This window comes from Strongylocentrotus purpuratus, unplaced genomic scaffold (genome assembly GCF_000002235.5).
Source record: "Strongylocentrotus purpuratus isolate Spur 01 unplaced genomic scaffold, Spur_5.0 spur5_contig_858, whole genome shotgun sequence".
NCBI lineage: Eukaryota > Metazoa > Echinodermata > Echinoidea > Camarodonta > Strongylocentrotidae > Strongylocentrotus > Strongylocentrotus purpuratus.
In genome coordinates this window covers 2,715,398-2,739,800 of record NW_022145566.1, presented here as the reverse complement: position 1 = coordinate 2,739,800, position 24,403 = coordinate 2,715,398, and the positions used below count along the sequence as shown (strand labels likewise).

Here is a 24,403-nt window from a genome sequence, read left to right as displayed (position 1 = left end):
TGATGAGGGAGAGGCAGATGTTTGACATGTGTTTGACAGATGCATCTACTTGGAAGTGACAAATGTATGACACAATGTTAATCAATCAAATGTTAATTTCAATAGGTAGTTTAAATATTCTCAGGCTAATCTCCTTTTATCTTTTTTCGCAGTGTTCAATTAACAGAGAAAGAGACAGAGAGAGCGTGAAAGGAAAGAAAGGGAGAGAGGGTACAGTGACAGAGGAGAGAGAGAGAGAGAGAGAGAGAGAGATGGTGTGAATAATTTGCAAGAGAAAGACATATATAAACGGAGAGATACCAAGAGAAAGAGATGAAATTTATTGAATTAAAATATTGTACATGTGATGTAACTTTAAAGAATCTATCCAACAAAATTTGGAGTGACTTGAGGAATTTTCTGTCAGGAAGTATAAATTCAATTCTCTATTATTAGCTTTATAACAACTGTGAATCATTGCATAATGCTGGTACGCTGCCAGATGTTTGTTCACATTAACATAGGGTCTGTTCTAATTCGTTCTAACAAGTGAACAGTCACATCCCATGGAGATTTAATACGGACCAGTGACCTTCTGCGCTTACAACCTCACAAAATCTCATCACGTCCAAGATGGGGTGTGGCTACTCTAAAATAGCCGCTCTTAAAAATAGCCGCATCATATTCAAGCTTGGATAGCGTGTAAAGCCCGGCCTTGGAACATCAGCTCCATGTAATCATGAATAACTTCCCACTTGTCATTCGAAAAGGATTATAGGGGCTTAGTCAACCATGATTCACCATCGTCCTCCTGTCTCAATTCCGAGTAGAGTATGGGGCATTGCAGGCAAATCAAAACATCGATGTCAAAATTCAGAAAATGAAACAGGCTCATTACAGGAAATGGATTATATCAAAGGAAGTGTCATTAATTTGGAGTAGATGAATCAAAGTCAAAATCAAAATTCAGACATCATCATTAATTTTGAACAAATTCAAGTAGATTCTGATTTAATCACTACTCCCTGCACTTTCCATGCATGCATGGTCCTTTATGCCTCCCTTCTCAAACATGAACTTTGTTTGCAAAACAGCTAAATCATTTCTTTCTTTCTTTCTTTTTCTACCAAATGTTTCTCAGAGGGAGACATCTTAGAACCGTGGTTCGATATTCAAGATCCCAGGAGTAAAGGAAAAGTAAAAAAAGTTCCCAGAAGGACTGTTAGAAGGTATAGTGAACCCAGTGAATCATATACCGGTAACATGAAACATCTGCTTCCTGTTTCATCCTTTTTTTTCCTTAATTTACATCCAGTTTTTTTCTGACTAATAAAGTACCAAAAAGGAATATTTCTTACCTATTTATATATAAGAGTTTATTTAAAGTTATTAAATATCTATTATAGACAACAATGAGGCAAACAGTAGACTGCTACAGTAATCTAATATTTATATACGGTTAAGGGTAGAAATCAATTTTTTGGGGAAAGGTCATACAGGCAGAGAAACAAAATTTGACTTTAAAAAAAAACCAGGTACCCCTTTGCACAGGAAGTAATTCAATATCTTTGTCAACAAATGCCTGGGCTATCAATCAAAAAATATCAGAGGTGTTAAATTTGGGTGTCTCAGCTCTTTTCTCAGCACATAATCTTGGTTACTTCTTTAGCTGCAACAATATTTAACCTTTCCATCAGATCACCTGACTTGGTCACCTGACACGAAACTTGAGCTCCTTCTACCCATCACCATTATCTTTGGCCTGCATCACAAGACATCCAGTAATCACTTTACCCAATATCCACACCATTTCCTACATGAATTACCACAAGAGAACCTTGACGTAGGCAACTCTTTTTATACCTTATTATTCTCTAGATTCTAAACACGCTTTGTCATCTTATCGTTCTATCTCCAAACCTATAATCCACTTTGCTCTTTCCTTACTTTTCCCCTTTGGTGTTGCTGATGGATGTCAGTTTATAAATATATTCATGTCTCAGTGGCCATTTTAATCTGATTTGCCTCGTTAAGAATAAATGTTCTCTGTTCCTACATGCTACCTCTAATATCATTAGGGGAAAGTGATGATGAACACAAAATTACTATTTTACATTGAATGGAAATTTGATTTCTATAAAGAGTTTGAAAGAATGGTTGGAAATTGAGTGAAATTTCATCAAATTTCGGTCTAATTCAGAATAATTAAGTTATGTGGAGTGATGTGATTGCAGCAATGGTTTCACTTGTATGGTCAGTCATGCTGCACACATGAAATACAGCCAAACGTATTATTAACTCAGGAGAAGTGACGATGAAATCAAATGACTCTTTTACATTGTATGGAACTTTGGTTTCTGTAAAGAGTTTGAAAGAATGGTTGGAAATTAAGTGAAATTCAAATGAAACCTTTAACCCAAAGTCATATCAAGGTAGCATTATTCATGTATGTCCTTAATTAGCAATTGATCAATAAAGTGAGCTTTAAGCATTGTATTCTACATGTAACAAAAATACCAACGAGACATTGCAACACAAAAATGTATTTTTTAAAAGGAAACAAGTAATATTAATGCATGCTCTCATGAGAACACTCCAAATAAAACATTAGAAGCTGAATAACAAATAAAAAAACAAAGCAATGAATACTCCAACAAAGGAAAATGAAATGAACAAAAGACAACCAGCAGAAATGAAAATACTATGTTATTACCTTTGATTTAGTCACTGTGCACAGAGTGATGGAAATAAGAGGTAAATGAAGGGTTAGAAAAGATGGAGTTAGTGGCATACATTTGAAAGTGGTTTGGGTGGTTACAGGTATACTAAATGGTAATGATTTGTGAGGATAAATTTACATTGATATGACTCTTGATAAAGAGTGGGTGTAGGGTGGTTATAGAAATGATACAAGTGAGGGGAGTTATATTATATGAAGATACAAGGCTTGGATAAAGCCATTTATTGAGAATTTCGAGGAAGATGACCAATTTCTGAGGTATGATTATTATATTATTATAAACAAAACAAGAACAGCAAATACAAATTTTAACCCCTATCCTAATTTGTCAATCAGCTTTCACAAAATTTTGCCTGGTATACCAAGTATACCAAGCAAGTAAGTAATTTTGAGAACTAATTTAGCGATGCAAGAATTCATGTGGTCATCAAGCCTAACTAAGTCAAATACTGAATAGAATATGAAATCTATTTTGCAATCACTTTTGAAGAATAATGAATAAATTGGGCTGTTTTTAAAAGTTGTAATAGTACACATAATCAAATGTTTTTATTCTACATAATTGGTCTTCTACTTTTCAGGAGGTTTTTTATTACATTTATTAACCCATTGGCTACTCAATTCTCTCATTCCCCTAATGCTAATACAGGAACCCAAATGCAAAGGGTCAAGGCAATTGAACCCTAGACCTATCATGATGAGCAGCTTACAATAAAACCACTCAACCACCATACTTACCCATGATAGAGACATCATATTCAAATCTCAGCACAGCGCTGTTGCCTCCTTGCCTAATGATGTTGAGTGCTTCCATATGAGAGGCCTGACCCAGGTTCGTTGTCTCCACGGCTACCAATCTATCACCAACCTTCAACGACCCCTCCCTGAATGGGTCAAAGGTTAGAACGGATTAATGTGTTGGCCGTCTTCCATTTTATGAAAGACGTTAGTTATCAAGTAGAGATAATGGGTCTATTCATCATGCCTGAGAGAGATCTCTTAGTTTAGGATTTCTTTCATGAAATACATCAATCAATCGTCATGAAACCCATCTTCTCTCTCTATTGACATACCAGTAGAAGTACCTGATAAACAAATTTCAACAGCGATCTTCTATTGTATTTGAAGCTGAAGTCTTCCATCTTATACTTTGGATAAGAAATGCTCCTGTGCTCCTAGATTGGAAGTTTTACACCAAGAGGTTTGTAAGGTAGCATGTATGTTTGACAGCTATAATCATTTTTAAAAATTTCCTAGAAAATATTTTGTCTTTAAACATATCCAGTAATCTACGACAGTGAGAAAGTCATGTATGTGCACCTTTTCAACAAGTATCTTTTGATCAGATTTGATTCTCTTTCACTCCAAGGCCTGAACACTGATACACTGCACTTTGCAGAGGTATAAACAATTGGACTTCATTGGACCATTTGTCTAGAAACATCATACTGCCATTTTAAAGCCAACAGGATATTTGGGAAATTATCTTCAATATTTTTCAGCAAATTAGGTATGTCTAGATGCTTTGCCCATATTTCATATTTCCATATCAGACAAATGATCATGGAATGCAAATGAGCCATCTTTTTCCATAGGACCTAGGTAATCATTTCCCCTATATCTTAAAGACTGATTACATGTAATACTTTTAAGATCTTGTGTAGTCCTAACAGATGCTACACTCTATGTAATAGATAAGAATCTTTTACCTATCACCTGGTCCACCCGGTCTGATATGCGTGACAACCAGTGGGCGTGTCTTTGAGCTGTTTGCATTGACTCCGCCCCTGATGGTGAATCCATAGCTACCGTCTTCTCTGGTCAATCTGATGTCCAGAGTCTTAGAATACCCTGTTGATGGGCTCAAGGGAGCTGTAGAGAAATACAAGAGACGGTAGTATGATAAATGGTTGCGGTACCTGATGAGGGTGTTTACTAATAGTCTATAGTGGTAGGTACGTGGGAATAAAAAATGCATAAAAATTCCTCCTCTCATAAAAGGAGGGAACTAGAATATCATTTCAATTCAAAGCTGTGAAAGTTACTAACTTCCCACTAAATTTGATGATCCCTGTGGAAAACTCTCCCTTACACCTAAGAGTTACTTCAAGTATCTAAATCTCTATAGTATAGCACACAGCATCTCACCTATTCCAGCTAAAAATTAACCACATTTAATCAAGTTAGAATAATAAGGACTAAAATATTACAAAATAGTCATTTTACATTCATTCATATGCGTTTGTAGCCTTATAAAATAAAGATGAAGGAAATTAATTAGGTTGACCTCTGCAGGATGTTATTTGAAAAAGTCATTTATTTTGCATGGACATCAGCTTGGTTAATGTCAGGCTGAGTATTCAACTTATCAAAATAAGATTATGATTCGGTATACTCTTACTATATACAGGGAGCTCATACTCTATCTCCAGAGAGACCTTATTGCCCACATTCTTCAAGAGAGTGATGACCTCGTCATGTCGCAGTGTAACAGTCTTCACATTGTTGACTGATGTGATGAAATCTCCAGTCTGAAGTACATCACTGCGATGGGCCACGCCCCCTGGACGCATGTTGGTAACTCTGGGTCGGCCATCTTTGTCTATACCACCTATAACAAGAAGAGAGAGGGATTGATTATTTAGTACTGCTGACTTCAAAATACCCCTGTCATTTATAACAATGCCAAATCTTTTAATAGAATCCCAATATTTAGATTTATAACAGTGCCAAATCTTTTTATAGAAAGCCAATATTTACATTAAACATAAAATAAATGTCTATGGGAAGCAATCATAAAAACTAATAAACTATCCTTAATTTTTAATTACCTTTCTCCAAGAATGAGGGAATGAAAATTAAATTAACATGAAATTAATTTCTTCATAAGTATTATAAACAAGTTGATCTTTAAGCTCTACAATTTGCTGGGAACCATTGATACACTAACAGTAAAAAAAAACATATAAATCTAACTCATCAATGTGCATGACAACTGCACTTTTATCCCAAAACAACAGAATATGTTTTACATTCAAAATATTTAGAAAACATAACAGGCTTCCCTGCTTCTTGCATTTAATAATCAACTTCTGTATTAGTATTCAGACCCTATATCTTACCCCTCATCATCATGACTATGCAAGATATTTTCCCCCTTTTTCTTGTTTTCCTCCATTTTGATGTAACACGATGCACACTTGTTTATCATGTTACTACATTTTCACATAATGCTTTAATTCAATTTCCTCTTACTAATCTCCTAAAATGTGCAAATCAGGTTCCTGATCTTTTCTCGCTTTATACATTTCAAGATTATGCATACCCTGGATCCATATAAAACATGATGTGTCTATAAATACTGCTTTGCTTCAATAAGAGTGACAATTTTTAATACAGGGTTGTTTTTTAAGATGAAATGATTATATCTCCTTGATTTTCATGACTTCAGAGTCATACTGTTATGTTTATATTATTCTTTAGAAATTTTACAACAAGTACATGAATGCTTTATATTCCCAGTTTTATTTACATTATCACATATCTTCTTTAGATTCTGAACTCTAAATTTAGACCAGGAAATAAATCAAGGGAGCATCAGAATAAAAATAAAGAAAAATGACCAGGGGCTTGTCAAAAGTGCATGAAACCTATTAATCCACTAAATCTCAGCCAGGATCTTGATTGAGACCTAGAATAATCCACATTGATTAGAATGACAGCTCAAATCAGTATTTCAATCTAATCTTGGTCAACTTGGTCTGTCTTGGGATACTATCCACACCCTCTCTCTCTCTTTCTATCTTACTCTATCTCACTATATATCTTGGCGTGTGATCAAACCATCTGTCATGGTTTCAAGACTCAGAATCCTAAATGGTCGGTTCATGCTTGGTGACAGTATATTAAACCTGTGAGGAGTCTATGCATGGTGATCATAAATTTAAAAGATAATCCAGGGCTTTTTCATCAGTCCTGTCAAAAAGAAACTTGTGCAATTTAGCTATGATTAATATTCCCACAAAATTTCCCTGTGTTGACTGAATCTTATAAATCATTGATATGCATTTGCAGATGGCATGAATATACCATTAAAAGATAAAGACATATTTGTCAACTTATTGTGTTGCAACTATGTATAAAAAAAAATTAATTAAAGAGGCCATCAGATATTAAGAGGACTTTCTATAAATCTTTTTTTTGTGTGAAAGGGGGCAGGGGCATTTTACCATATATATATCTCTCTCTGCCATGCTACATGAAAATGTCTACAGAGAGACCTACTTTCAAGTACCTTCATTCCTTCCCAGGCATACATGTAGCAACAGAACTTGACTTTCCATCGAGAGTGACAAAAATATGGCAAAATCATCAGTGAAAAAAGTGCTGAGATGGTGGGATGTACGAGACCTTGGATACAAAGGTAATATTTCCTGAAGTGAATTCACTGAATTAGTGCTGCATCCTATCACCTCATAGCTCTATGTCACGATGTGATTGATGTTTCAAGGTGCAAGTCTGTTTACATTGGGCGAAACATTATCCATGTAGTATTCATGCCCTTGTTCATGTATGCTCGGGGGAATGGAAATGACCCGAATCTGTCATCTATACAATTTAAGTACCGGTACATGCGCTTGCTAGGGCAAATAGCCATGTGAATTTAAGATTCTCTTCCAAGATCATGTTGCTGATAATCTTGGCTTCAAAATTACTTAAATTTTATGATTTGCCTCCTAAACAAAGATGATAAAAGTAAACACCATCAAATATGTTCAATTCAGAATTAAGTCTCTCAAATTGCCAAAATGAAGAATGTTATGCATAAAATGTTCTATCAAATAGCTTAAAAATTTAAAAGACAATAAACAAATCAGTCAAGATGCAAAGTTTTGTCTTCCATTCCTGGAAGAGACATTCCATTCAAAAACTTGATTATTTCTGGGCGCTATTTCCAATGAAATTTCCCAAAACTTCCAGGGACCTATTAAAACCTTTTTATCATAACACTTCACCACAATTTTCATGACATTCGCCAGATTTTAAGCAGAAAGCCCTTCCATCTCTTCTCACCCATAATATTGTTTTAGGCAAGGAATACATGAACAAGATCAAGTGCTCAAGTCTATCAACCCATGAGCAAGCAAAATATGAAGTGTCAGAAAAAGTGACTTCCTGTGCCTTAGTTGCATACACAATGGCAGATTGCCAGACCTAGGGGTGTCCCATATTGGCCTATCCTTCCCCTCGTCTTCCTGTCTCAAACTAGTTTATTTCTCATCTTCTTCATTTAAAAGATTATTTTTCATCACTGGTAGAATTAAGTGGAGGGGGGAGGGGCACACCAACCCTGTGCCCTCTTTTGCCCCCAATCTGGAATTCCTTAAGCACACAAAACGATCATGCCCCTCCCCCTTCCAACATTTTTTTAATTAAAAAAAAAATTATTAAATTATTTTAAAAAGAGAATCTTGAATACCCCTATATATATATATTTAATCATACAGCATATCTCATAACATTGACATCCTCTATAAGAATGAAGTCTTCCAACCCCACGTTTCAAATACTTCATAATAAACATTATCACCCACATGTACCTGAAGATATCCCAAGAAATAGCAGGAAGCTCTCTACTGGGTCGATCTCTCCTACCTACTACCCATATAAGCAGATGATGGATAAGCCAAGTAAAGCCAGGGAACATCTGAAGATTTAATTCCCTTAAATTGAAATAGTCTGAATGCCCCCTACCCTCTCCACTAAGCTCTATCTTTGTATAGAAAAAATATACTATCCAGATGGAAGAAGAGTAGCACTGAAGCTCATACATTGAGATAAAAGTGATTTTTGGAAAGGGAAATATTGTTTTACAAATTCTCATAAGTGTTTTAAAAATCATAACTCATTGATAATATTTAAGACCTCCTAATGTCTTGCCAAGAGAACCAAAAAAACCTTAACCTTAACAACTGAAGATTAACATGTAATTAAGGCTATTGTTACCCTAAAATGGGCTTGATCGAAGACAAGATGAATCAATTACAGTTTACAGGTACGCAAATATCAATATATAGGCCAACTGAATGTTCAATCTGAAAAATAAAGAGGAATATATCAGTGCCTCAAATCTGGAAGTAATTTTCTAAGAATGTTTCAAGTTTTGAATGAAAGTTGCAGGTGTCAATGTTCTATAAGTCAGGGTCACACAGAATTTGGTTTCCCTGATAAGAAATGTTATATGAAGTGTGTTTCCTTTCAAGCGAGGCCTAATGACTCAAAACGGAAAAGTTTATTTAAGTTGGCTATTGAATGTAATTGTTTCAGCACGGACCTACAAATGATGATATCCATATTTTCTATTACATGTATTTGGTCATGATCTGAGAGGTGAAAGAAGCACTATCACCAAGCTTCAAAATCAGCCTTCTACATCTGCGTTTACAAATGAATAACTCCAGTGGCATGTATGTTTGATACAAGCGAACCTGAAACAACTGTATAGTGCACTGAACTGCAATGTCAGTGTAAATTATTCTGGATATCGCGAATTCATTATCGAGCTCGCAATATGTATGATCTGGGTTTTGCTGATAAGAAGCATCAAAGGAAATGATTGTTCATTTCATGCTGAATTCTGGTGACGAGCTTTGCCAAAATACAGAGTCAACTATGGCAGAGCTTTCCAAGAGTAAAAGACCAGCAAAGAGGTATCCAAATTTCCCAAACAGTGATTTTGCATATTAAGAGTGAGCCATCACAAAAATATGTATCTACATTATAGGCCAAGAAAAGTCTATCACAGACAACACTCTAAATACTCTATTAAAAAGTACTGTCCCCCCCCCCCCCCCCCCAGGTAAGAGCAAAATATTTTCTAACATTGTTTGTCACTGATCCAATACCTCTTTCTTTTACCTCTTGCTTCCCACACCCACAAATTCCAGACAAGTTTTTACCATGGCCAACTTTAAAGGTAAAGACCAGTATTGGAAACGCCCCAATTTCAAAAAATGAAATGGAAGCTCTCATTACCAATCATGTGAAAGAATATGTTTTGACTAATACATGATGATAAAAAATTTGCCGGGAAACCGCCTACTAATTCATATATTTGGTAAATTTGTTTCTCTCACGGTCTGTGAGAGATATAGGGTAGTGCCATATACATCTTTCTGTGTATAGTGCTTGTAACTTTACGAAGAATGGGCCAAATTTCTTATCATTTTGATGATTCCAGAACCTTGCAGATGCTAGATGCTAGATGATCAACCTTTTCTGATCGATTCCCCAATGTTTCTTTCACAATGCAATCGCATGACCATAACTGGTCTTTACCTTTAAGCTAGAGTCTTGATCAAAAATCCTTTTATTCACCAAGGCAAGGCAAACACAATGTGAAGGTGAGAAATTTGATCCATGTTCCTTCCAAAAAAAAACTTGATTTACCTGAGATTGTCAAACCGAATCCTACTCCAGGCGCTCTCTCCAACTCAACAATGGAGTGTGCACGAACTTCCTCTGTGATTTTTTTTTTTTTTTTTTATAAAGAGAGAAGAAAAAAGAGATAAGGGGGAGAAAGAAAGTAAGCAAGAGCAAGCGGGGAATGATAGAACAGGAGAAAAAGACAGATTGAGAGAAAGGAAAAGAGGAAAAAAGAGGGAGAGGAAAACAGAGGGAGAGGAGAGAGGGGAAGAGAAAGAGGAGAGAGGGAAAGAGGAAGAGGAGAGAGGGAAAGAGGAAGAGGAGAGAGGGGAAGAGAAAGAGAGAGGAGACCATAAGAGAGGGAAAAAATGAGACTTTGGTGGAATCAAAATCTGACTGGATGCCAATACACTGCTACATTTATACAAATTGCAAAACGTAATATTAACCGTATCAGACATCTGAGCAGGGAAATTTTTAAATGTTATTGCCCTCAAGGTTTGATGGACAAGTGAACAAAATTACAATAAGTTAGTCCGCTCAGAAAAGTCAATGCGATTTTGTGTGTAATTTGGCGGGCAATATAGGTTATACAGTAAACCAATGCGCAAATATTTTAGCCGCTCAGAAGAGTCAATGTGATTTGTGTGTAATTTGGCGGGTGATATAGGTTATACAGTAATCCAATGGACAAATATTTTAGCCCGCTCAGAAAAGTCAATGGCAAAATGCGTGTTAAACTAGTGCGCAATAATGTAGATCCAGTTGTAATTTACATCGCGCATCAGCTACTGTAATCTACATTGCGCATCGTGTATAAGAAAATGCGCACTTTGCGCGAACTCCATTGTGACGTAACAATCAAACCCAAGGCAAACTGTTTGCAGTGTATCGAAAATCTGTCAAACACTGGATGAACAGTGCTGGTTTGACAATGTTTTTGCAACTTCTAATGCTAGGAAACCCTGTATAGCCTACATAATTTAAGAGTATAAGATAGTAAGAGTTTCTTGTTTGCTCTAGATGTCTGATGTGGTTAATAATAGTAATATTGACTGCCTAATTCAGGGCAATACGACTTGTCATATATCACCCTCACCTTCGGTTCGGGCGATATATGTCGTATTGCCCAGAAGGCAGTCAATATTACTTAAATATTCAATAATTCATACAAATTAAAAATCTGAATTGAATTAAAATCTTATTTTCCCCTGCAAGCACTTGCTTTATATTTGAGATGAATGGGGTGGATCATTGCCAAAAGGAATCAATACCCTTTTTGATATAAAAGTATTTCTCCCTGATTTTATCTCTTTAATATACAAATATACATGTTCCACGTTTGCTTCTAGTTTCTTTGGCTTTATAACAAGTGATATGCAGATCTCTGAGACAGGTCAAATGGACAGTTCACGTTTAGTAGGAAATCTGTTTTGTAAAATTGAATTTACCAGACGAAGGATATCACAGAGACATAGCAATGTATGATATTAATGATACTAGAGCAGAAAAGGAAACATAGCATTGACTAGGCTCCATTATCCACCCACTTCGTTTAATTAATGCCTTGACAATGTTGTCAACGAGTCAACGAGTCTGTCATAGAATGACAAGAAATGGGTTCCTATGTCTGGCAAATCCTTTTTTTTAAAAGCTTTATTAGAAGCCCACATTCTTTATCCAAACATAACAAGTAATTTTCCTTTACAACTATTTTGTTCATTGCAAAACAAACTTTACAAAACAAGGAAACAAAGTGTCCTGTCTGGCGAACCTTTTTGGAATAGCTATATTAGAAACCCATATTCCTTATGAAAGAATAAAAACAAGTAATTTTCCACTGTAACCATTTCCTTCTTCTTATCTGTTTTACTCCTCCTTGTTGTTTCGTGGTTGTTTGTTGTTTTGTAATATTATCCTGTCTTCCAAGTCTTCATAGGCAAAATTTGAAACAATTGTATTTTTTTCTTTGGGATCCACAAACTACAAAGACTGCTTTTTAGTGGACCCCCTCCCCCCTCCCCATTTCCTCAGAAGTTAAGAATTTCTTGTAATGATTGTATTATGTGCAAATGAATTATTTATGGGAAAAAAGTAATATCTTTATTTATCTTTCTGTGTGAAATGAAATAAATATGAATTAAATTGAATTGAATTCTATGCAAAAATATACTTTACAAAAAAGAAAAGAAAGTGTACCTGGTATTGTAGAGGCCTCATTCTGTAATGCTATCTCCTGGGACGCTTTACTCTTACCCTTGCGACCGTCATCATCTGAAATGACAATAAAAGAGAAGAATACATGAGAATTATTACATCATAACAAAATGACATGGGCAAATTTGTAGTTTGAAAGATGGAAAAATATATACACATATCTTTTTAAAAGTCTGACAACAGTTTTCTTTAAAGGTGTATATATATATATATATATACAAAAATATAATAATATAACAATAAGTTCTTACAGGTTACAAGTGAAGACATATCAACAGTACATCTTCATGTATCGTATGTCCAAGAAAGCACAGTTATCAGTGGCAACATTTGAATGCAGTCAGGTTTACCCTCAAGTCTTATATACCACACGAATGCATACCCAACATGATTGGCACATTCAATGCACTGATGTTTTCTTTTACTATTGTTAACGACAATACAAATGTCAGCAATAATTCACTAATGATTTCAATTTGGCAGAACAGCTTGAACCGTTACATTGATAAGCCGGAGCAAAGCAAACATAAAAATACCAATGGATTATATATAGCAGGAATGGTAGATCTCTTTCTACTTTCATACTGCGACGACGTCAGTGGGTTACTTTTTTTTAATGTGGTATTCAAAACCAGCACATTATATCCTACACTAATGTGCTGTTTCTGAAATATATGAAAATAGACAACTAGATGAACACATACTTCAAATTTAGCTAGACATAAGCCAAATAATTTAAATTAAAATATCAAATCAATTACAAAATTTACATTGATTGAACCAAATATATTGAAAGATATTTAGAACCAGATTCTCAAAACATTGAATACAAAGCTGTTAGTTGACTGACAAGTCCTCCATACAAGCAAATATTAAAAAGAAATTCAAATTGAAAAAAACATAACAAAACAAAACATGGTTATCAAATTTTTTCTTTATAGTCATGATAAGGTCTCCAAGGTTTAATGACAAGCATTACAAAGTTATAAATTTTGCCATTCAGCAGAGGGGAGCATGAACTTGTGAAATACTAGGCAGAATTCATCCAGGTTTATGTCCCCGGCATTGGACACGCTACTCTACAGCAGAACTATACTGCAACCCTTTGCAATGTTCATGACCCTTTGGGTTAGTTCTTGGTTCAATGCATGATCAATCAAATTGTGTAAATTTTGACTTCCTGTCTCCTGTTATAAATACTGCATGATTAAGCGCGACTCTAAACCATTTGTATTGTAATTGTTCTTAAATACTACTAGAGTGCAATGGACATGCATGTTTAGGCTTATATTAAACAGGTATATACCAATAACTGCAGTAATGAGGGGTAAAGGAGACAAAGGGGGAAAGGGGAACGTTTAAAAAGGATTTAAAATAATTTCTGTAATGATAACGGATGATAATGATTAAACTGATTCAGTTTCATAATGCTATTTTAAAAGGCTTTCCTAAAAGCTTTATTAAAAAATAAAGCCATTATTTTGAAAGAACTTTTATAAGATACAATGAAAGCTATCACTGAAGTTTTATACCAAAACCTATAACTCTGGTCCAATACAATCACTACTACTATCTTGGCAATCACACTCTCTATATTGAATAGTGAGACAGAGAAATCAGGGTTTTAATAAAGATTATACAACCCTTTCTCATGTAGGTTTTGCACCTGTAATAAAATAAACATGTTTACCTTTAACCTGCAAACATCTAAATACAAATCAACTGTTTGTTATCTCTACAATGAGGTTTAATAAGAGTAACAATTCACACGGTGCCCCTCCTATTTACAAAATAAGCTTTTATCCATTGTGGAAAATAATTCATCCAAATCAAGAGGGTTAGCAGAGCAATGCAATTACGCTTCATATCAAATGTACCAATATACTGAACTGTACATCGTAAGATTGTACTCCAATGAAAGGTAGGAAAGTTCTGTTGACACAAACATCTTTCTATGATTCCAAATGTACAACCAGTTGCATTTTTCCTTTATAAACCATTTTCCATAATCACTACAAAGTCAAAAAATACATTTTTTCCTGGTCATCCTTTTTGATGTTTGCTTCAAATTGTGTTAGAATGTATTCATATTTTTCAATATGATAAACTTACCCCCCTCCCCCCCCCCAAAAAAAAAAAAAAAATATGTAACTTTGGTTGGACAAGAGATTTGTGCTATAATTACACTTTGAGTTTGTTTGTTTGTTTTTGTTTATTGTTTTTTATTTTTGTAATAGTGCATCTGCCTAGCAGCAAACCTCTGATCACTGTATTAAAACTAACATAATATCATCTGTTGAAACCCAGGAGCGTATAAAGTCTGCATTTAAGTACATGAGTGAATACCCCTCTGGTCCTCAGAAGATAATATAAATCATGAGTAATAAAAAGTAGAACATTCACATGAATACCAACCTGCTCTACGAGATTTCGGGAAGCAGCTTGTCTTAGACATGACTCTTCCTGATCCTAGCTTTTAATAACCAAACGGATGCAATGCAGATCAGAAAGTATGCTTTCCTCAAAGTTCACTATCCCACAATCGAAAGTTAATAGCGAATGATCACAACCGAGATAGCGGCATCATTTATCTCTTAAATCAAGTTCTGTAACCTCTTCATTGTACAAAAATAGCAGCGTAGAGCAACTTCCAGATATTGAATACAAATCTACCGTTCGTTCGTGGTAGTGAAATTAAATTAACTGGAGAGTAATGCCAGCAACTGTTTCTGAGCCACTAAAATGTCACCACAAGGTACAAATCACATGAAGCATTCAGATGTAATGCCACACATCGTCCCGCCCAGGTCAGATGAAGCTAGGTAGTACTATTAATCCATAAGTTCACACGATACAAAATAAACGTTCCAGAACATGATTAGATATATATATATATATATATATATATATATATATATATATATATCTGTGGATCTATCTGTATTATTTTAGACCTGCCTGCCTGCCGCACATGTAACGCCTCGGGGGTGAAGGATAGAAAGTGACTACTGTTTAATCAGTACAACCTGTCATAGGGATCGAGACAGGAGCTAGGGCAGAGAGAAACAAACTTCAATCATCCCTAATAAGAGAATTGGACAATAATTGTGACAAGGTTAACGCTGGCTACGAGTCATACCCTGGGAGGAAGTACACGTCTTATACCGGTGTGATTTTCTAAGGAGGGGGGTGGGGGGGGGGCAGCTACAGCAAGCACTTTGGAGCCTCAGGAGTACCTTTATAGGATGTTATTAATTTATTATTAGCATTCAGCTAATATTTATGAACAATTTTTTCTTCTCATTTTATTTATTTATTTATCATTTCATTTATTTATTTATTTATTTATTTATTTTATTTTTTTTTTTTTTTGGGGGGGGGGGGTTATGCCTTTTTCATTTTAAGTTTTACCATAATATTTTTTTTGTTTTTGTTTTGAGGCCGCCATCCTTGTCAAGCTTCGCTTATGATTGCGGTCTACTGCACTTTTCCATCAGAATAATTCGGATAATACTTTAAATTTATGATAATATGTTATGGAAATATTAAGTTTCGTATATGTACATATATTATGTTAAAAAAAAACATTTTGACATGAAGACATTATTGTTTGTATATGTTGTATTATACCTTAATACATTTTTATGTTCTTTGTTATTCAGTTATATTATATTTGGAAAAATGATTCTTTCAAACTTGGCACAGATGCCTCTATGACTACAGTTGTACAAAACATGTTTTCATGATTCTAAAAAAATCTTGCATCTTAGATGTCATGTTGTCATGTGTTTGTAGAACATATATTTGGTACAGAGTGACCTATAATTATTTTAGGAATTGAGACATGGCATTAACGGATTAGACTTGCAGAGGATTATTAATTTGAGATTAACAGTTATCTAAGACTGAGGCAGAGTTAATTTGTAACTTACTCGTGCATAGATCTCAGGTCTCAGTTAGCATGTGACAGTGAGGCTGAATTTTGGTATGGCATGGAATAACATGATCAATATTTAAAAATAAGTTTAATCTGGTCGATGTACTAGATGTGCAAGATCTCAAGATATTAAATGGAATCTGGTCTAGATGTTTTTATAGGAAAGTCATGTGCAAACAGTGCAATCACTTCTTCTCATGCAATCCATATTCAAAGCTGTCTGCTTAAAATGCAATGCAGATAGCAAAAAACTAAAACAAAACAAAGCACACAAAAAAAATTTAATCAAAAAATAGGAATAGCGATTCGATTCACACAAGTTCAAATGGATCACTGATGAAAAATCCATCTACAATAAAATATCAATATTGACAAGTCAACGCAAAGCGTAGCATCCCCTCGCAGGGTACAAATGGCCTATATATGTCAGAACAAGTTACCTCCATTGGACTATACTATTATATTACTAGGCAAGGAAGTTAACCACATTTTCACATAATAGGTGTTTTTGCATAGTTAATGAGCTATGACCTTTCACCTTTGACCTAAATACTAAGATATCAAACTTAGGCTGTACACATATTTTGATACCATGTAACTTCATATCAAATTTCATTACAATCCGTCAAACAATACTAAAGTTATGGATCTGAAACCAGATTCGCATATTTAATGAGCTATGACCTTTGACCTGCGTACTCCAAAATCAAAGTTAGCCTGTATTTTGTTGATATCATGTACCTTCATATCAAATTTCATTAAAATCCGTCAAACATTACTAAAGTTATCGATCGGAAACCAGATGTGTATTTGTTTGCATATTTAATGAGCTATGACCTTTGACCTACGTACTCAAAAATCGAACTTAGCCTGTATTTTGATATCATGTACCTTCATATCAAATTTCATTAAAATCCGTCAAACATTATTGAAGTAATCGATCGGAAACCAAATTTGTTACGGACGCACGCACGCACAGCAGCGTTTCTATATCCCCTCCAACTTCGTCGGCGAGGGGATAATAAAGAAGAGTCTCACTTTTACAAGTAAATACCAAAGGGGGGATGCGTTAACAAAACTAATAACTTTCCCCTGTTATAATAAGAGTGGCATATAGGCCTTTAAAACAAGAAACTTTAGCAACATGGAAGTTTTGCACTTTGTTAATAAATAGACAACCATTTCCACAGCAAGAACCTTTTGTGCATTGCCAAAATTCATTGTTGTAATTCATTCATTTCGTGGAAAGAAAACTATTGAATTTTAGACCCCTCACAAAGTTTGAAAAAGTCTCTGGTTTAAATTTACAAAATTTCCAGACTGGGTATATTTTTAAATAGTTAATTAAAAATATTCTACAGATACAACAGGCAACCTTTTCCAATGAAATGAAATACGGTACTTTACTTTTTCAATATAGGGGCAGAAAATTTGTTTGGCCTAGAAGTTGGCATTATTTAGTTCTTATGCTTAAACCAAGAACAAGCATTCCACAGTACAAACCAATGGACCATTTAAAAAGTAAACTTTCTCCATGAATGGTGAAGAGAAAACCTCTGCACTTATCAAAGTGATCCACAGAGGACCCACTGAACACCCCTGGAGGCCCCATGACCTCAGTGACCTTAATCTTGAGGACACTGGGGTCAGCATTGGCACAAGCGTTGACCTAAAATCCCAGGTCATACAATAAATGCAAACTTTCGCTAACAATGGCTAGTCTGTAACATCATACCCACACTTTGAGTTTGATGTACTTTGATTCATTGTAATGGATTCATGTTAATTCCCCGTGAAATGAAAAAATACACATTTAGGTAACATCCAATAACAATAGTGGGTTCTTGTAAAGTGCTCATGTCTGTCAGACGTGACACTCCTGGCACTCCACAATTACTTAAAATGAATAAATAATGGACTGTTACTTTTTGCACATGTACATGTAAAACAATGTAATTTGGGGGGCTCAGCGTTGGGCCATGTAATGAATTTCTAGATTGTCTTACAAGTTGATATCATCTCAGAGTTGCACAATATTTGTTTGGTAAGAATATTACTGCTGCAGATATGAAAGGGTCCTTTATCGGCGATATGAAAAGACTACATTTGTATTAAAGTCAAGGGTGAGTGATATGATGAGAGATTTATTTATTTGAGCAGAACTTATACACTTAAGAGTAATTTGAAAGAGTTCTAAAGTCTTTTTTCACACTTTATTTTTCAGAGGAATGCAGAAAATGAAAAGAATGTTTGAAGTTTTGTGCACTGTCAATTTATATGAGTGCATTGAATAACAGATTGATAGCTACATGTACATAGTTTGTCAGTAAGCTTGCACAAAGAAGCCCAATACAATGTATATACATACACTTAGAATATATATTTTAAACCAAGTTATTATGCACTACACTAAAGCAAATTGTCCTTCTACCAAACTGCTTTATTATAAACTTTTATCAAGCTTAGTGAAAAAAAATTGTCTTTAAATGATCCAACAAAGGAGAGTAAAGACCATAAAATAATTATTTTCTGTTTCTCTTGTCTTTTCTTCAGGGTTGTATTCTGTAAATCTCCAGTGCAAAGAGCAGACTTTCGGCCAACCAAATTAACCTGTAAGCACAAATATTTGCTAACAAGTGGATTATCCAATTGGGTCAATTACCCAACCTTGTGGATTATTCTTACCGGCCAGGTTTGGCTAAAGTCGACTTACAAATGCTACAAGTTCATAGCTGGATATGCAGTGATTTGTTTGAGTTTACTGATACACGGCTATTTGCTTGACATTTTTATGACAGGGTTTTTAGAAAGATGTTGAAACCTTTGATTGCGTACAATAGTGGGTGACGTTGATAAACTACATATCAAATACACTCAAGCTGAGCTCCATGATGTTTTAAAGGACTACAATAAAGATTGGCAGAATAATGTTAAACCTTGTACAGTAAACGTTGATACCCTAGTAACATTGAGACCGATACCAGATCAACAACAGAATGAACACAATATTACATTACCCCAATGCCCATGAATCTGTCAGTCTGGACTTAGTTTGGTGGTATGACCGATGTAAAAAATAATACATCCATGACTCAATTTCAATAATTGTACTTGAGTTAAACCAGCCTGAAATCAAAGTCTCGCTATTTCATGGTTCATTTGTCATTTTTTGTTCACTTGTTGTTATCAATTGCCCCAATGTTGATTCAGATGATTTAGGGAGGAGATTTTCATTCATTCATTCATTCACCCTTTGAGGAATAAAATGCTGCATTTCCTCTGATTTTGTTTGTAAAACCTCTTGAATGACATCATTGACATGCAAAAGGTCGAAAGTCAACAATACCATCTCTACACCATTTTTCAGCTCAACAATAGCTGATAATGAAAACAAATTTTCCAATGAATCAATGCATAATTCATTTCAATCAGCATTAGTTTTTCACAAACCGCAAAGCCACGACAACTTTGAAAATCGCTGGCTGTTGGTTGCAGAGTTACATGTACATGTGCACTTAGATTTAAATCAATGGCTGCTTTTCTTCCTACACTTTCTAGAAATCAACTTTATATGATGCGAGTTTCAATATCAAGCCGGAACTCTCAAATGACTCAATAACAACAAAAGATACTAAATACAATATAAGAAATCATTATTCACAAAGGAAAGAAACATACTTTACAAAGAGAAACACTACATCCTGTCAATATTCAGACCTAAAGAATGTCATAATCCTTGACGGCATCCTCCCAAGATCCTACTTTCATCAGGCACAGCAATGATTCTCACTTAAAACAAAGTGACAAATTTAAATAAAGTCCAGTCTTTAGAAGATGACCTTTATCAAAAAAACATACCTCTGATAGTGGGTAGCCTCTGCTCCTTGCCTAGTCTCAATCGCGCCCTAAATCTCTGATGGCGTCGTCTCATATACGGCACATATGCATCCATCTCCCACGGACTATATCTCTATCTCGCTTCCTTTAGAGGAGCAATCTCTTGTTTTAATCGTAATTAGAAATATTCCTGCATCACAGCCCCCGCGCTCAGGAAACTACGATCCGAAATGTCTCTAAGATCTTACGTTTCACAGAGATTGTTAACTGAGTGATGTGACTGTTACAAGCATAATCCCACTAAGCTGATAAGTTTTATTTCATAGCCAAGTTTAAAAACAAAACGAGAAGAGTGCGAGAAGAGAGAAAAGCGAGAGAGAGAGAGTCAAAATAGAGAATTAAGGGACATTTGAAAAGGATTCATTGATGGGAGAGTATGATATTGACTCGCCAGGTCTTATCGGCAAGATGCCATGATTTGATTATGCGAGGCCTTAAAGGAAAAGTGATTAGGAATACAGTTTGGCTTTGAGTGTGAATGAACTTATGAATGCCTATGGTATCTCACATTGCATATATGATTCTTTGGGTAATCTAGATTACTTTAACGGCTTTTATGTTTTCATAAATAGTGCAAAGTAAAACAATGAGTGATAGATGATAAACATCTCATGTGTCCGTTGACCTGTTCACTAAAAATAGGCCTAACACTGTTGAAACAACTTGCAAGCAACACATATAGCAAAATTATTCAGTTTTCCCCCACAAAAATATACTGTATAAATTGTCCAATGCTTCAAGTGGTCACCTTTCAGTTATTCTTTAATCATTTACGGGCATAAAAGTACGACATGACTGAATTTTATTTCTAAATCAAGCAAATATTGATGCAATTATTCCCAGGATATGATGAATTACTTTACATACTAGGATGTTGATCTATCATGACAAGAAAATATATAAAGCTAGGGGTTTTGGTGGATGACATGAAATATAAACAATCTACACTGAACAAGAAAACACTAAAATATTCACTTCAAGAAGCCTTCCTGGATTTTCTGGCAAGAAATTTGGTCTTATCTAACTTTAATGGATTTTACCTCTAAGTTGTCCACGTTACAGGACTTCTCACTCGATAATTCCAGGTAACACTTTATGCATCCAACCAAAAAAAATCATGAACTTGAACCAAATTGCACTTTTGACAAGCCTTTTTCTAACATGTGTTGAATACATATCAAGCTGAGCAGAGAGCAGCATGTGGGCTCAATCAAGAGCTCCATCAAGGCAGTACAAAAGTCAACCTGGTTTAAAATAGGTTGACTTTCAAAGCATTCATGAACCTTACCCCATATAATATTTTTGTTTTCTAAGATATGAAATGATGCTTTTTGGGATTATGTAAGTTTGATTAGTATTATTGTATCTTTGAATGTAAACCATGTATACTTAATAAATCCTGTGGTGAGGCAAAGAAAAAGAAAAAAAAAAGTGAAATGTGGTCTTACTTTCTAGTTTTTCATTTTCCAGTGTACAATCCTTGTGTGGAGTTTCACTTTATTGTACACTTATACATGTGTAAATGTATAAAGTGTTCTCTGTGAAAGTTAAAGTAGGCATTTCTTATCTACCAAGGAAGAAATCGGCTTCAGGCTACAGCTTTTTGCGGGGGGGGGGGGGGGGGGGGCTGACTTTTGGACTAACATATAAACATGATCTCATGTGTTCCACTTTACTCTTTAACTGATTGAACATCATGATGGATATGATTTCCCCATACAGACAGATTTAGGGTGAAGTCTGAAGGATGAAATCGGATGTGTCGCATGCTTTAGTCCAATCAGCTTCAAAAGCTGATCTCTCTCGCTCCCCCCCCCCCCTCTCTCTCTCTCTCTCTCTCTCTCTCTCTCTCTCTCTTTTGGCAAAGCACTAATATTCTAACACTAGTTGCAAAAAGCTATAAATAAATGAATGGATAATTAGTAAATTTGTTGCGTTCTATCCCGATATATATCCTCAGAGCTCAAAACAAACAGAATAATTCAAAATTTTCTTAAAAATGTATGAAAAAAAAAACTAACTTTATAGATCATGGATCAGGAATAGATGTTTCCTTCTTATATCTGTATTGACATCTTTTTTCTTTTTTTTTGTTTTGGGGGGGGGGGATATTTTCACCTAAAAAAAGAACAATGTCCACAGCAATCTTACAATATGGAATCTCTTCCTGTGCGTGTTCAACAAGTTCCTATCAAACTTTCTGGCACCCATGCTAATAGAGATTTTTCAACCCACACACAATGTCAATGGTAAGATGAGTCAATGACCCAACAACTAAATGCCCAGACAACCTCTATATAATATTATCCTTACCCGTCTTCCTGGTACAAACCCAAATATTATGAATCATACCATACTGTATAAAAGCTTCAATTAGACCAATGATGATGAAAAGAGACACAAAGGTTTATATTAGAATTACCTAAAATAAAAAATTTAGATCAATCCCATTCAAACTAAAATAGCACTACCGGTAGTTGGAACAACTGGGTGTAATGGTTCATCCGAAGATAAAATGAGGATCATGAAGTTATCAAGTAATCATATTGTCAATCACTGTATAAATAGACCGTGGAGCATAAACAATTGATATCAGAAACCCATGTCCATGAATGTCTAGAAACAAAAGCAAACAATTTTCATGGTGACAGAAATGTCATGGATGCCAAACATATATATATGTTCATGTGATATGGCAACCAACCTTTCGTCTAATCAGCTCCTATGTTTTGGAATGCTTTTCTTTGCGACAATTAAAGACATTGTTTTCCTTTGATCCTTCAGAGAGACCTCTGAAAACTTATAATTTCTTAAAACTGTTTTTTTTTCTTCATTATACAAACCCTTATAGTTATTGAATATTCTCATTATGCATTCCATTATGCATTCTACAAATCTAAAGTTACAACTCATTTTTGTAGGTTAATAATGTATCAAATATCATATATCAGCCAGGGGGGTCATTAAATCTGTGCATATGAGTTAATGCTCTTAAAATATACCTACTGTACATGTATTTTTGTATGCAAAGTTCATACATGTAGTTCACACAGATCCGTCATAGTTTTAAACTTTAAGTTCACGAAACCTCAAAGTTGTAAAAAACAATGAGTCAATGACCCACTAACCATGACAATGGATCACATGGTACTGAAACCAGTATATAAAGTAAACTACAAGCTAGTGTAACGTCAAAGTTAATTTTGTCCACACAACACATAACTTTGAATAAGGACCCCCAGATCGATGCTCGTAGTTATCACGCTAATCTTAAGATGTGTCATAGTTTGTACTAACTTCGAGATAACTTAAAGTTTTGTAACCATGAGTACATCCGCACTGTCCCTAACTACAAAATAAATTCAAAGTACTGTATAAAACCACAACCTTTACTTAAATTTTAAGGACTGCCATGTGAACCTCACTATTGTCTCTGGTTTTCCATCCTGGCCATAACAAATGCCACAAAGCGGATGAACAGGAGCCTTGAAATAACTTTCAAGGTCAGACAATTGTCTTTGAATATGACTTCCTGATGACCATTCCCTGTCAGAATTTGTGAGTTTAATATCAGTAGGATAGGGTCATTTGGACCTCAGAGACGGAAATCAGTGATTTGATAAGTCTGTTTGTCCCATTGCGCTGTGGATTTTAATGTCTGTTTGTTGTGAGAGATATCCTATGTATCCAGTATGCCACAATAGGCCTATTCATACTGCAAAAAACCTAATGTGAACTACCATTTGCATCACTGGAAAAATCAATGTATAATTGTCTGTATATATATATATATGCTTGCCATTGAAACATTCAGGTTCTGAGTAGTGCGCATGCGCGACTTGTCGTGCTCTGCACGCCGTAGTTCAAAAGTAAGGAGAGTCGCATAGGCAAAGGCAAAAACCTGAATAGTTAACGGATGTTTTGCGCGCGAACATTTACACTGCAGGTTTTTTTACTTGCAGTGTAAATGCCATTGTATCTGATTTAACAATCACAGTACAAATTTCCTTCCAGACTGTAGAAAAATATTTCCTTTCAAAGATCTGTCGCATTCAAATCAAATGCCAATCCTACATCATATAAGAGTCATCAATATACGTTTTGTTCAATATGTGTGTAACTATACATCAGTTTTTTTTTTACTTTCTAACATTTTATTTTACTCACAAACATATTTCATATTCATTAGCTGCAGAGCATAACACATC

At 35.0% G+C, this 24,403-nt stretch overlaps 1 protein-coding gene across 4 annotated transcripts in view; it reads right to left on the bottom strand.

Annotated features, from left to right (window-relative positions):
• LOC585832 (glutamate receptor-interacting protein 2) overlaps window positions 1–24,403 on the bottom strand; it is a 56,236-nt gene that overhangs the window by 17,826 nt on the left and 14,007 nt on the right. For 3 of the 4 annotated variants that reach the window (XM_030997889.1, XM_030997882.1, XM_030997879.1), the window contains 5 exons: window positions 12,344–12,418; window positions 10,169–10,240; window positions 5,121–5,330; window positions 4,429–4,591; window positions 3,458–3,603 (listed from right to left, as the gene is read on the bottom strand). In XM_030997889.1, coding sequence (XP_030853749.1) covers window positions 3,458–3,603; window positions 4,429–4,591; window positions 5,121–5,330; window positions 10,169–10,240; window positions 12,344–12,418 — 666 coding nt within the window. Of the gene's footprint in view, window positions 1–3,457; window positions 3,604–4,428; window positions 4,592–5,120; window positions 5,331–10,168; window positions 10,241–12,343; window positions 12,419–14,776; window positions 14,891–24,403 lie in introns of those variants that run through there. The other variant, XM_030997899.1, reaches the window with a different exon arrangement.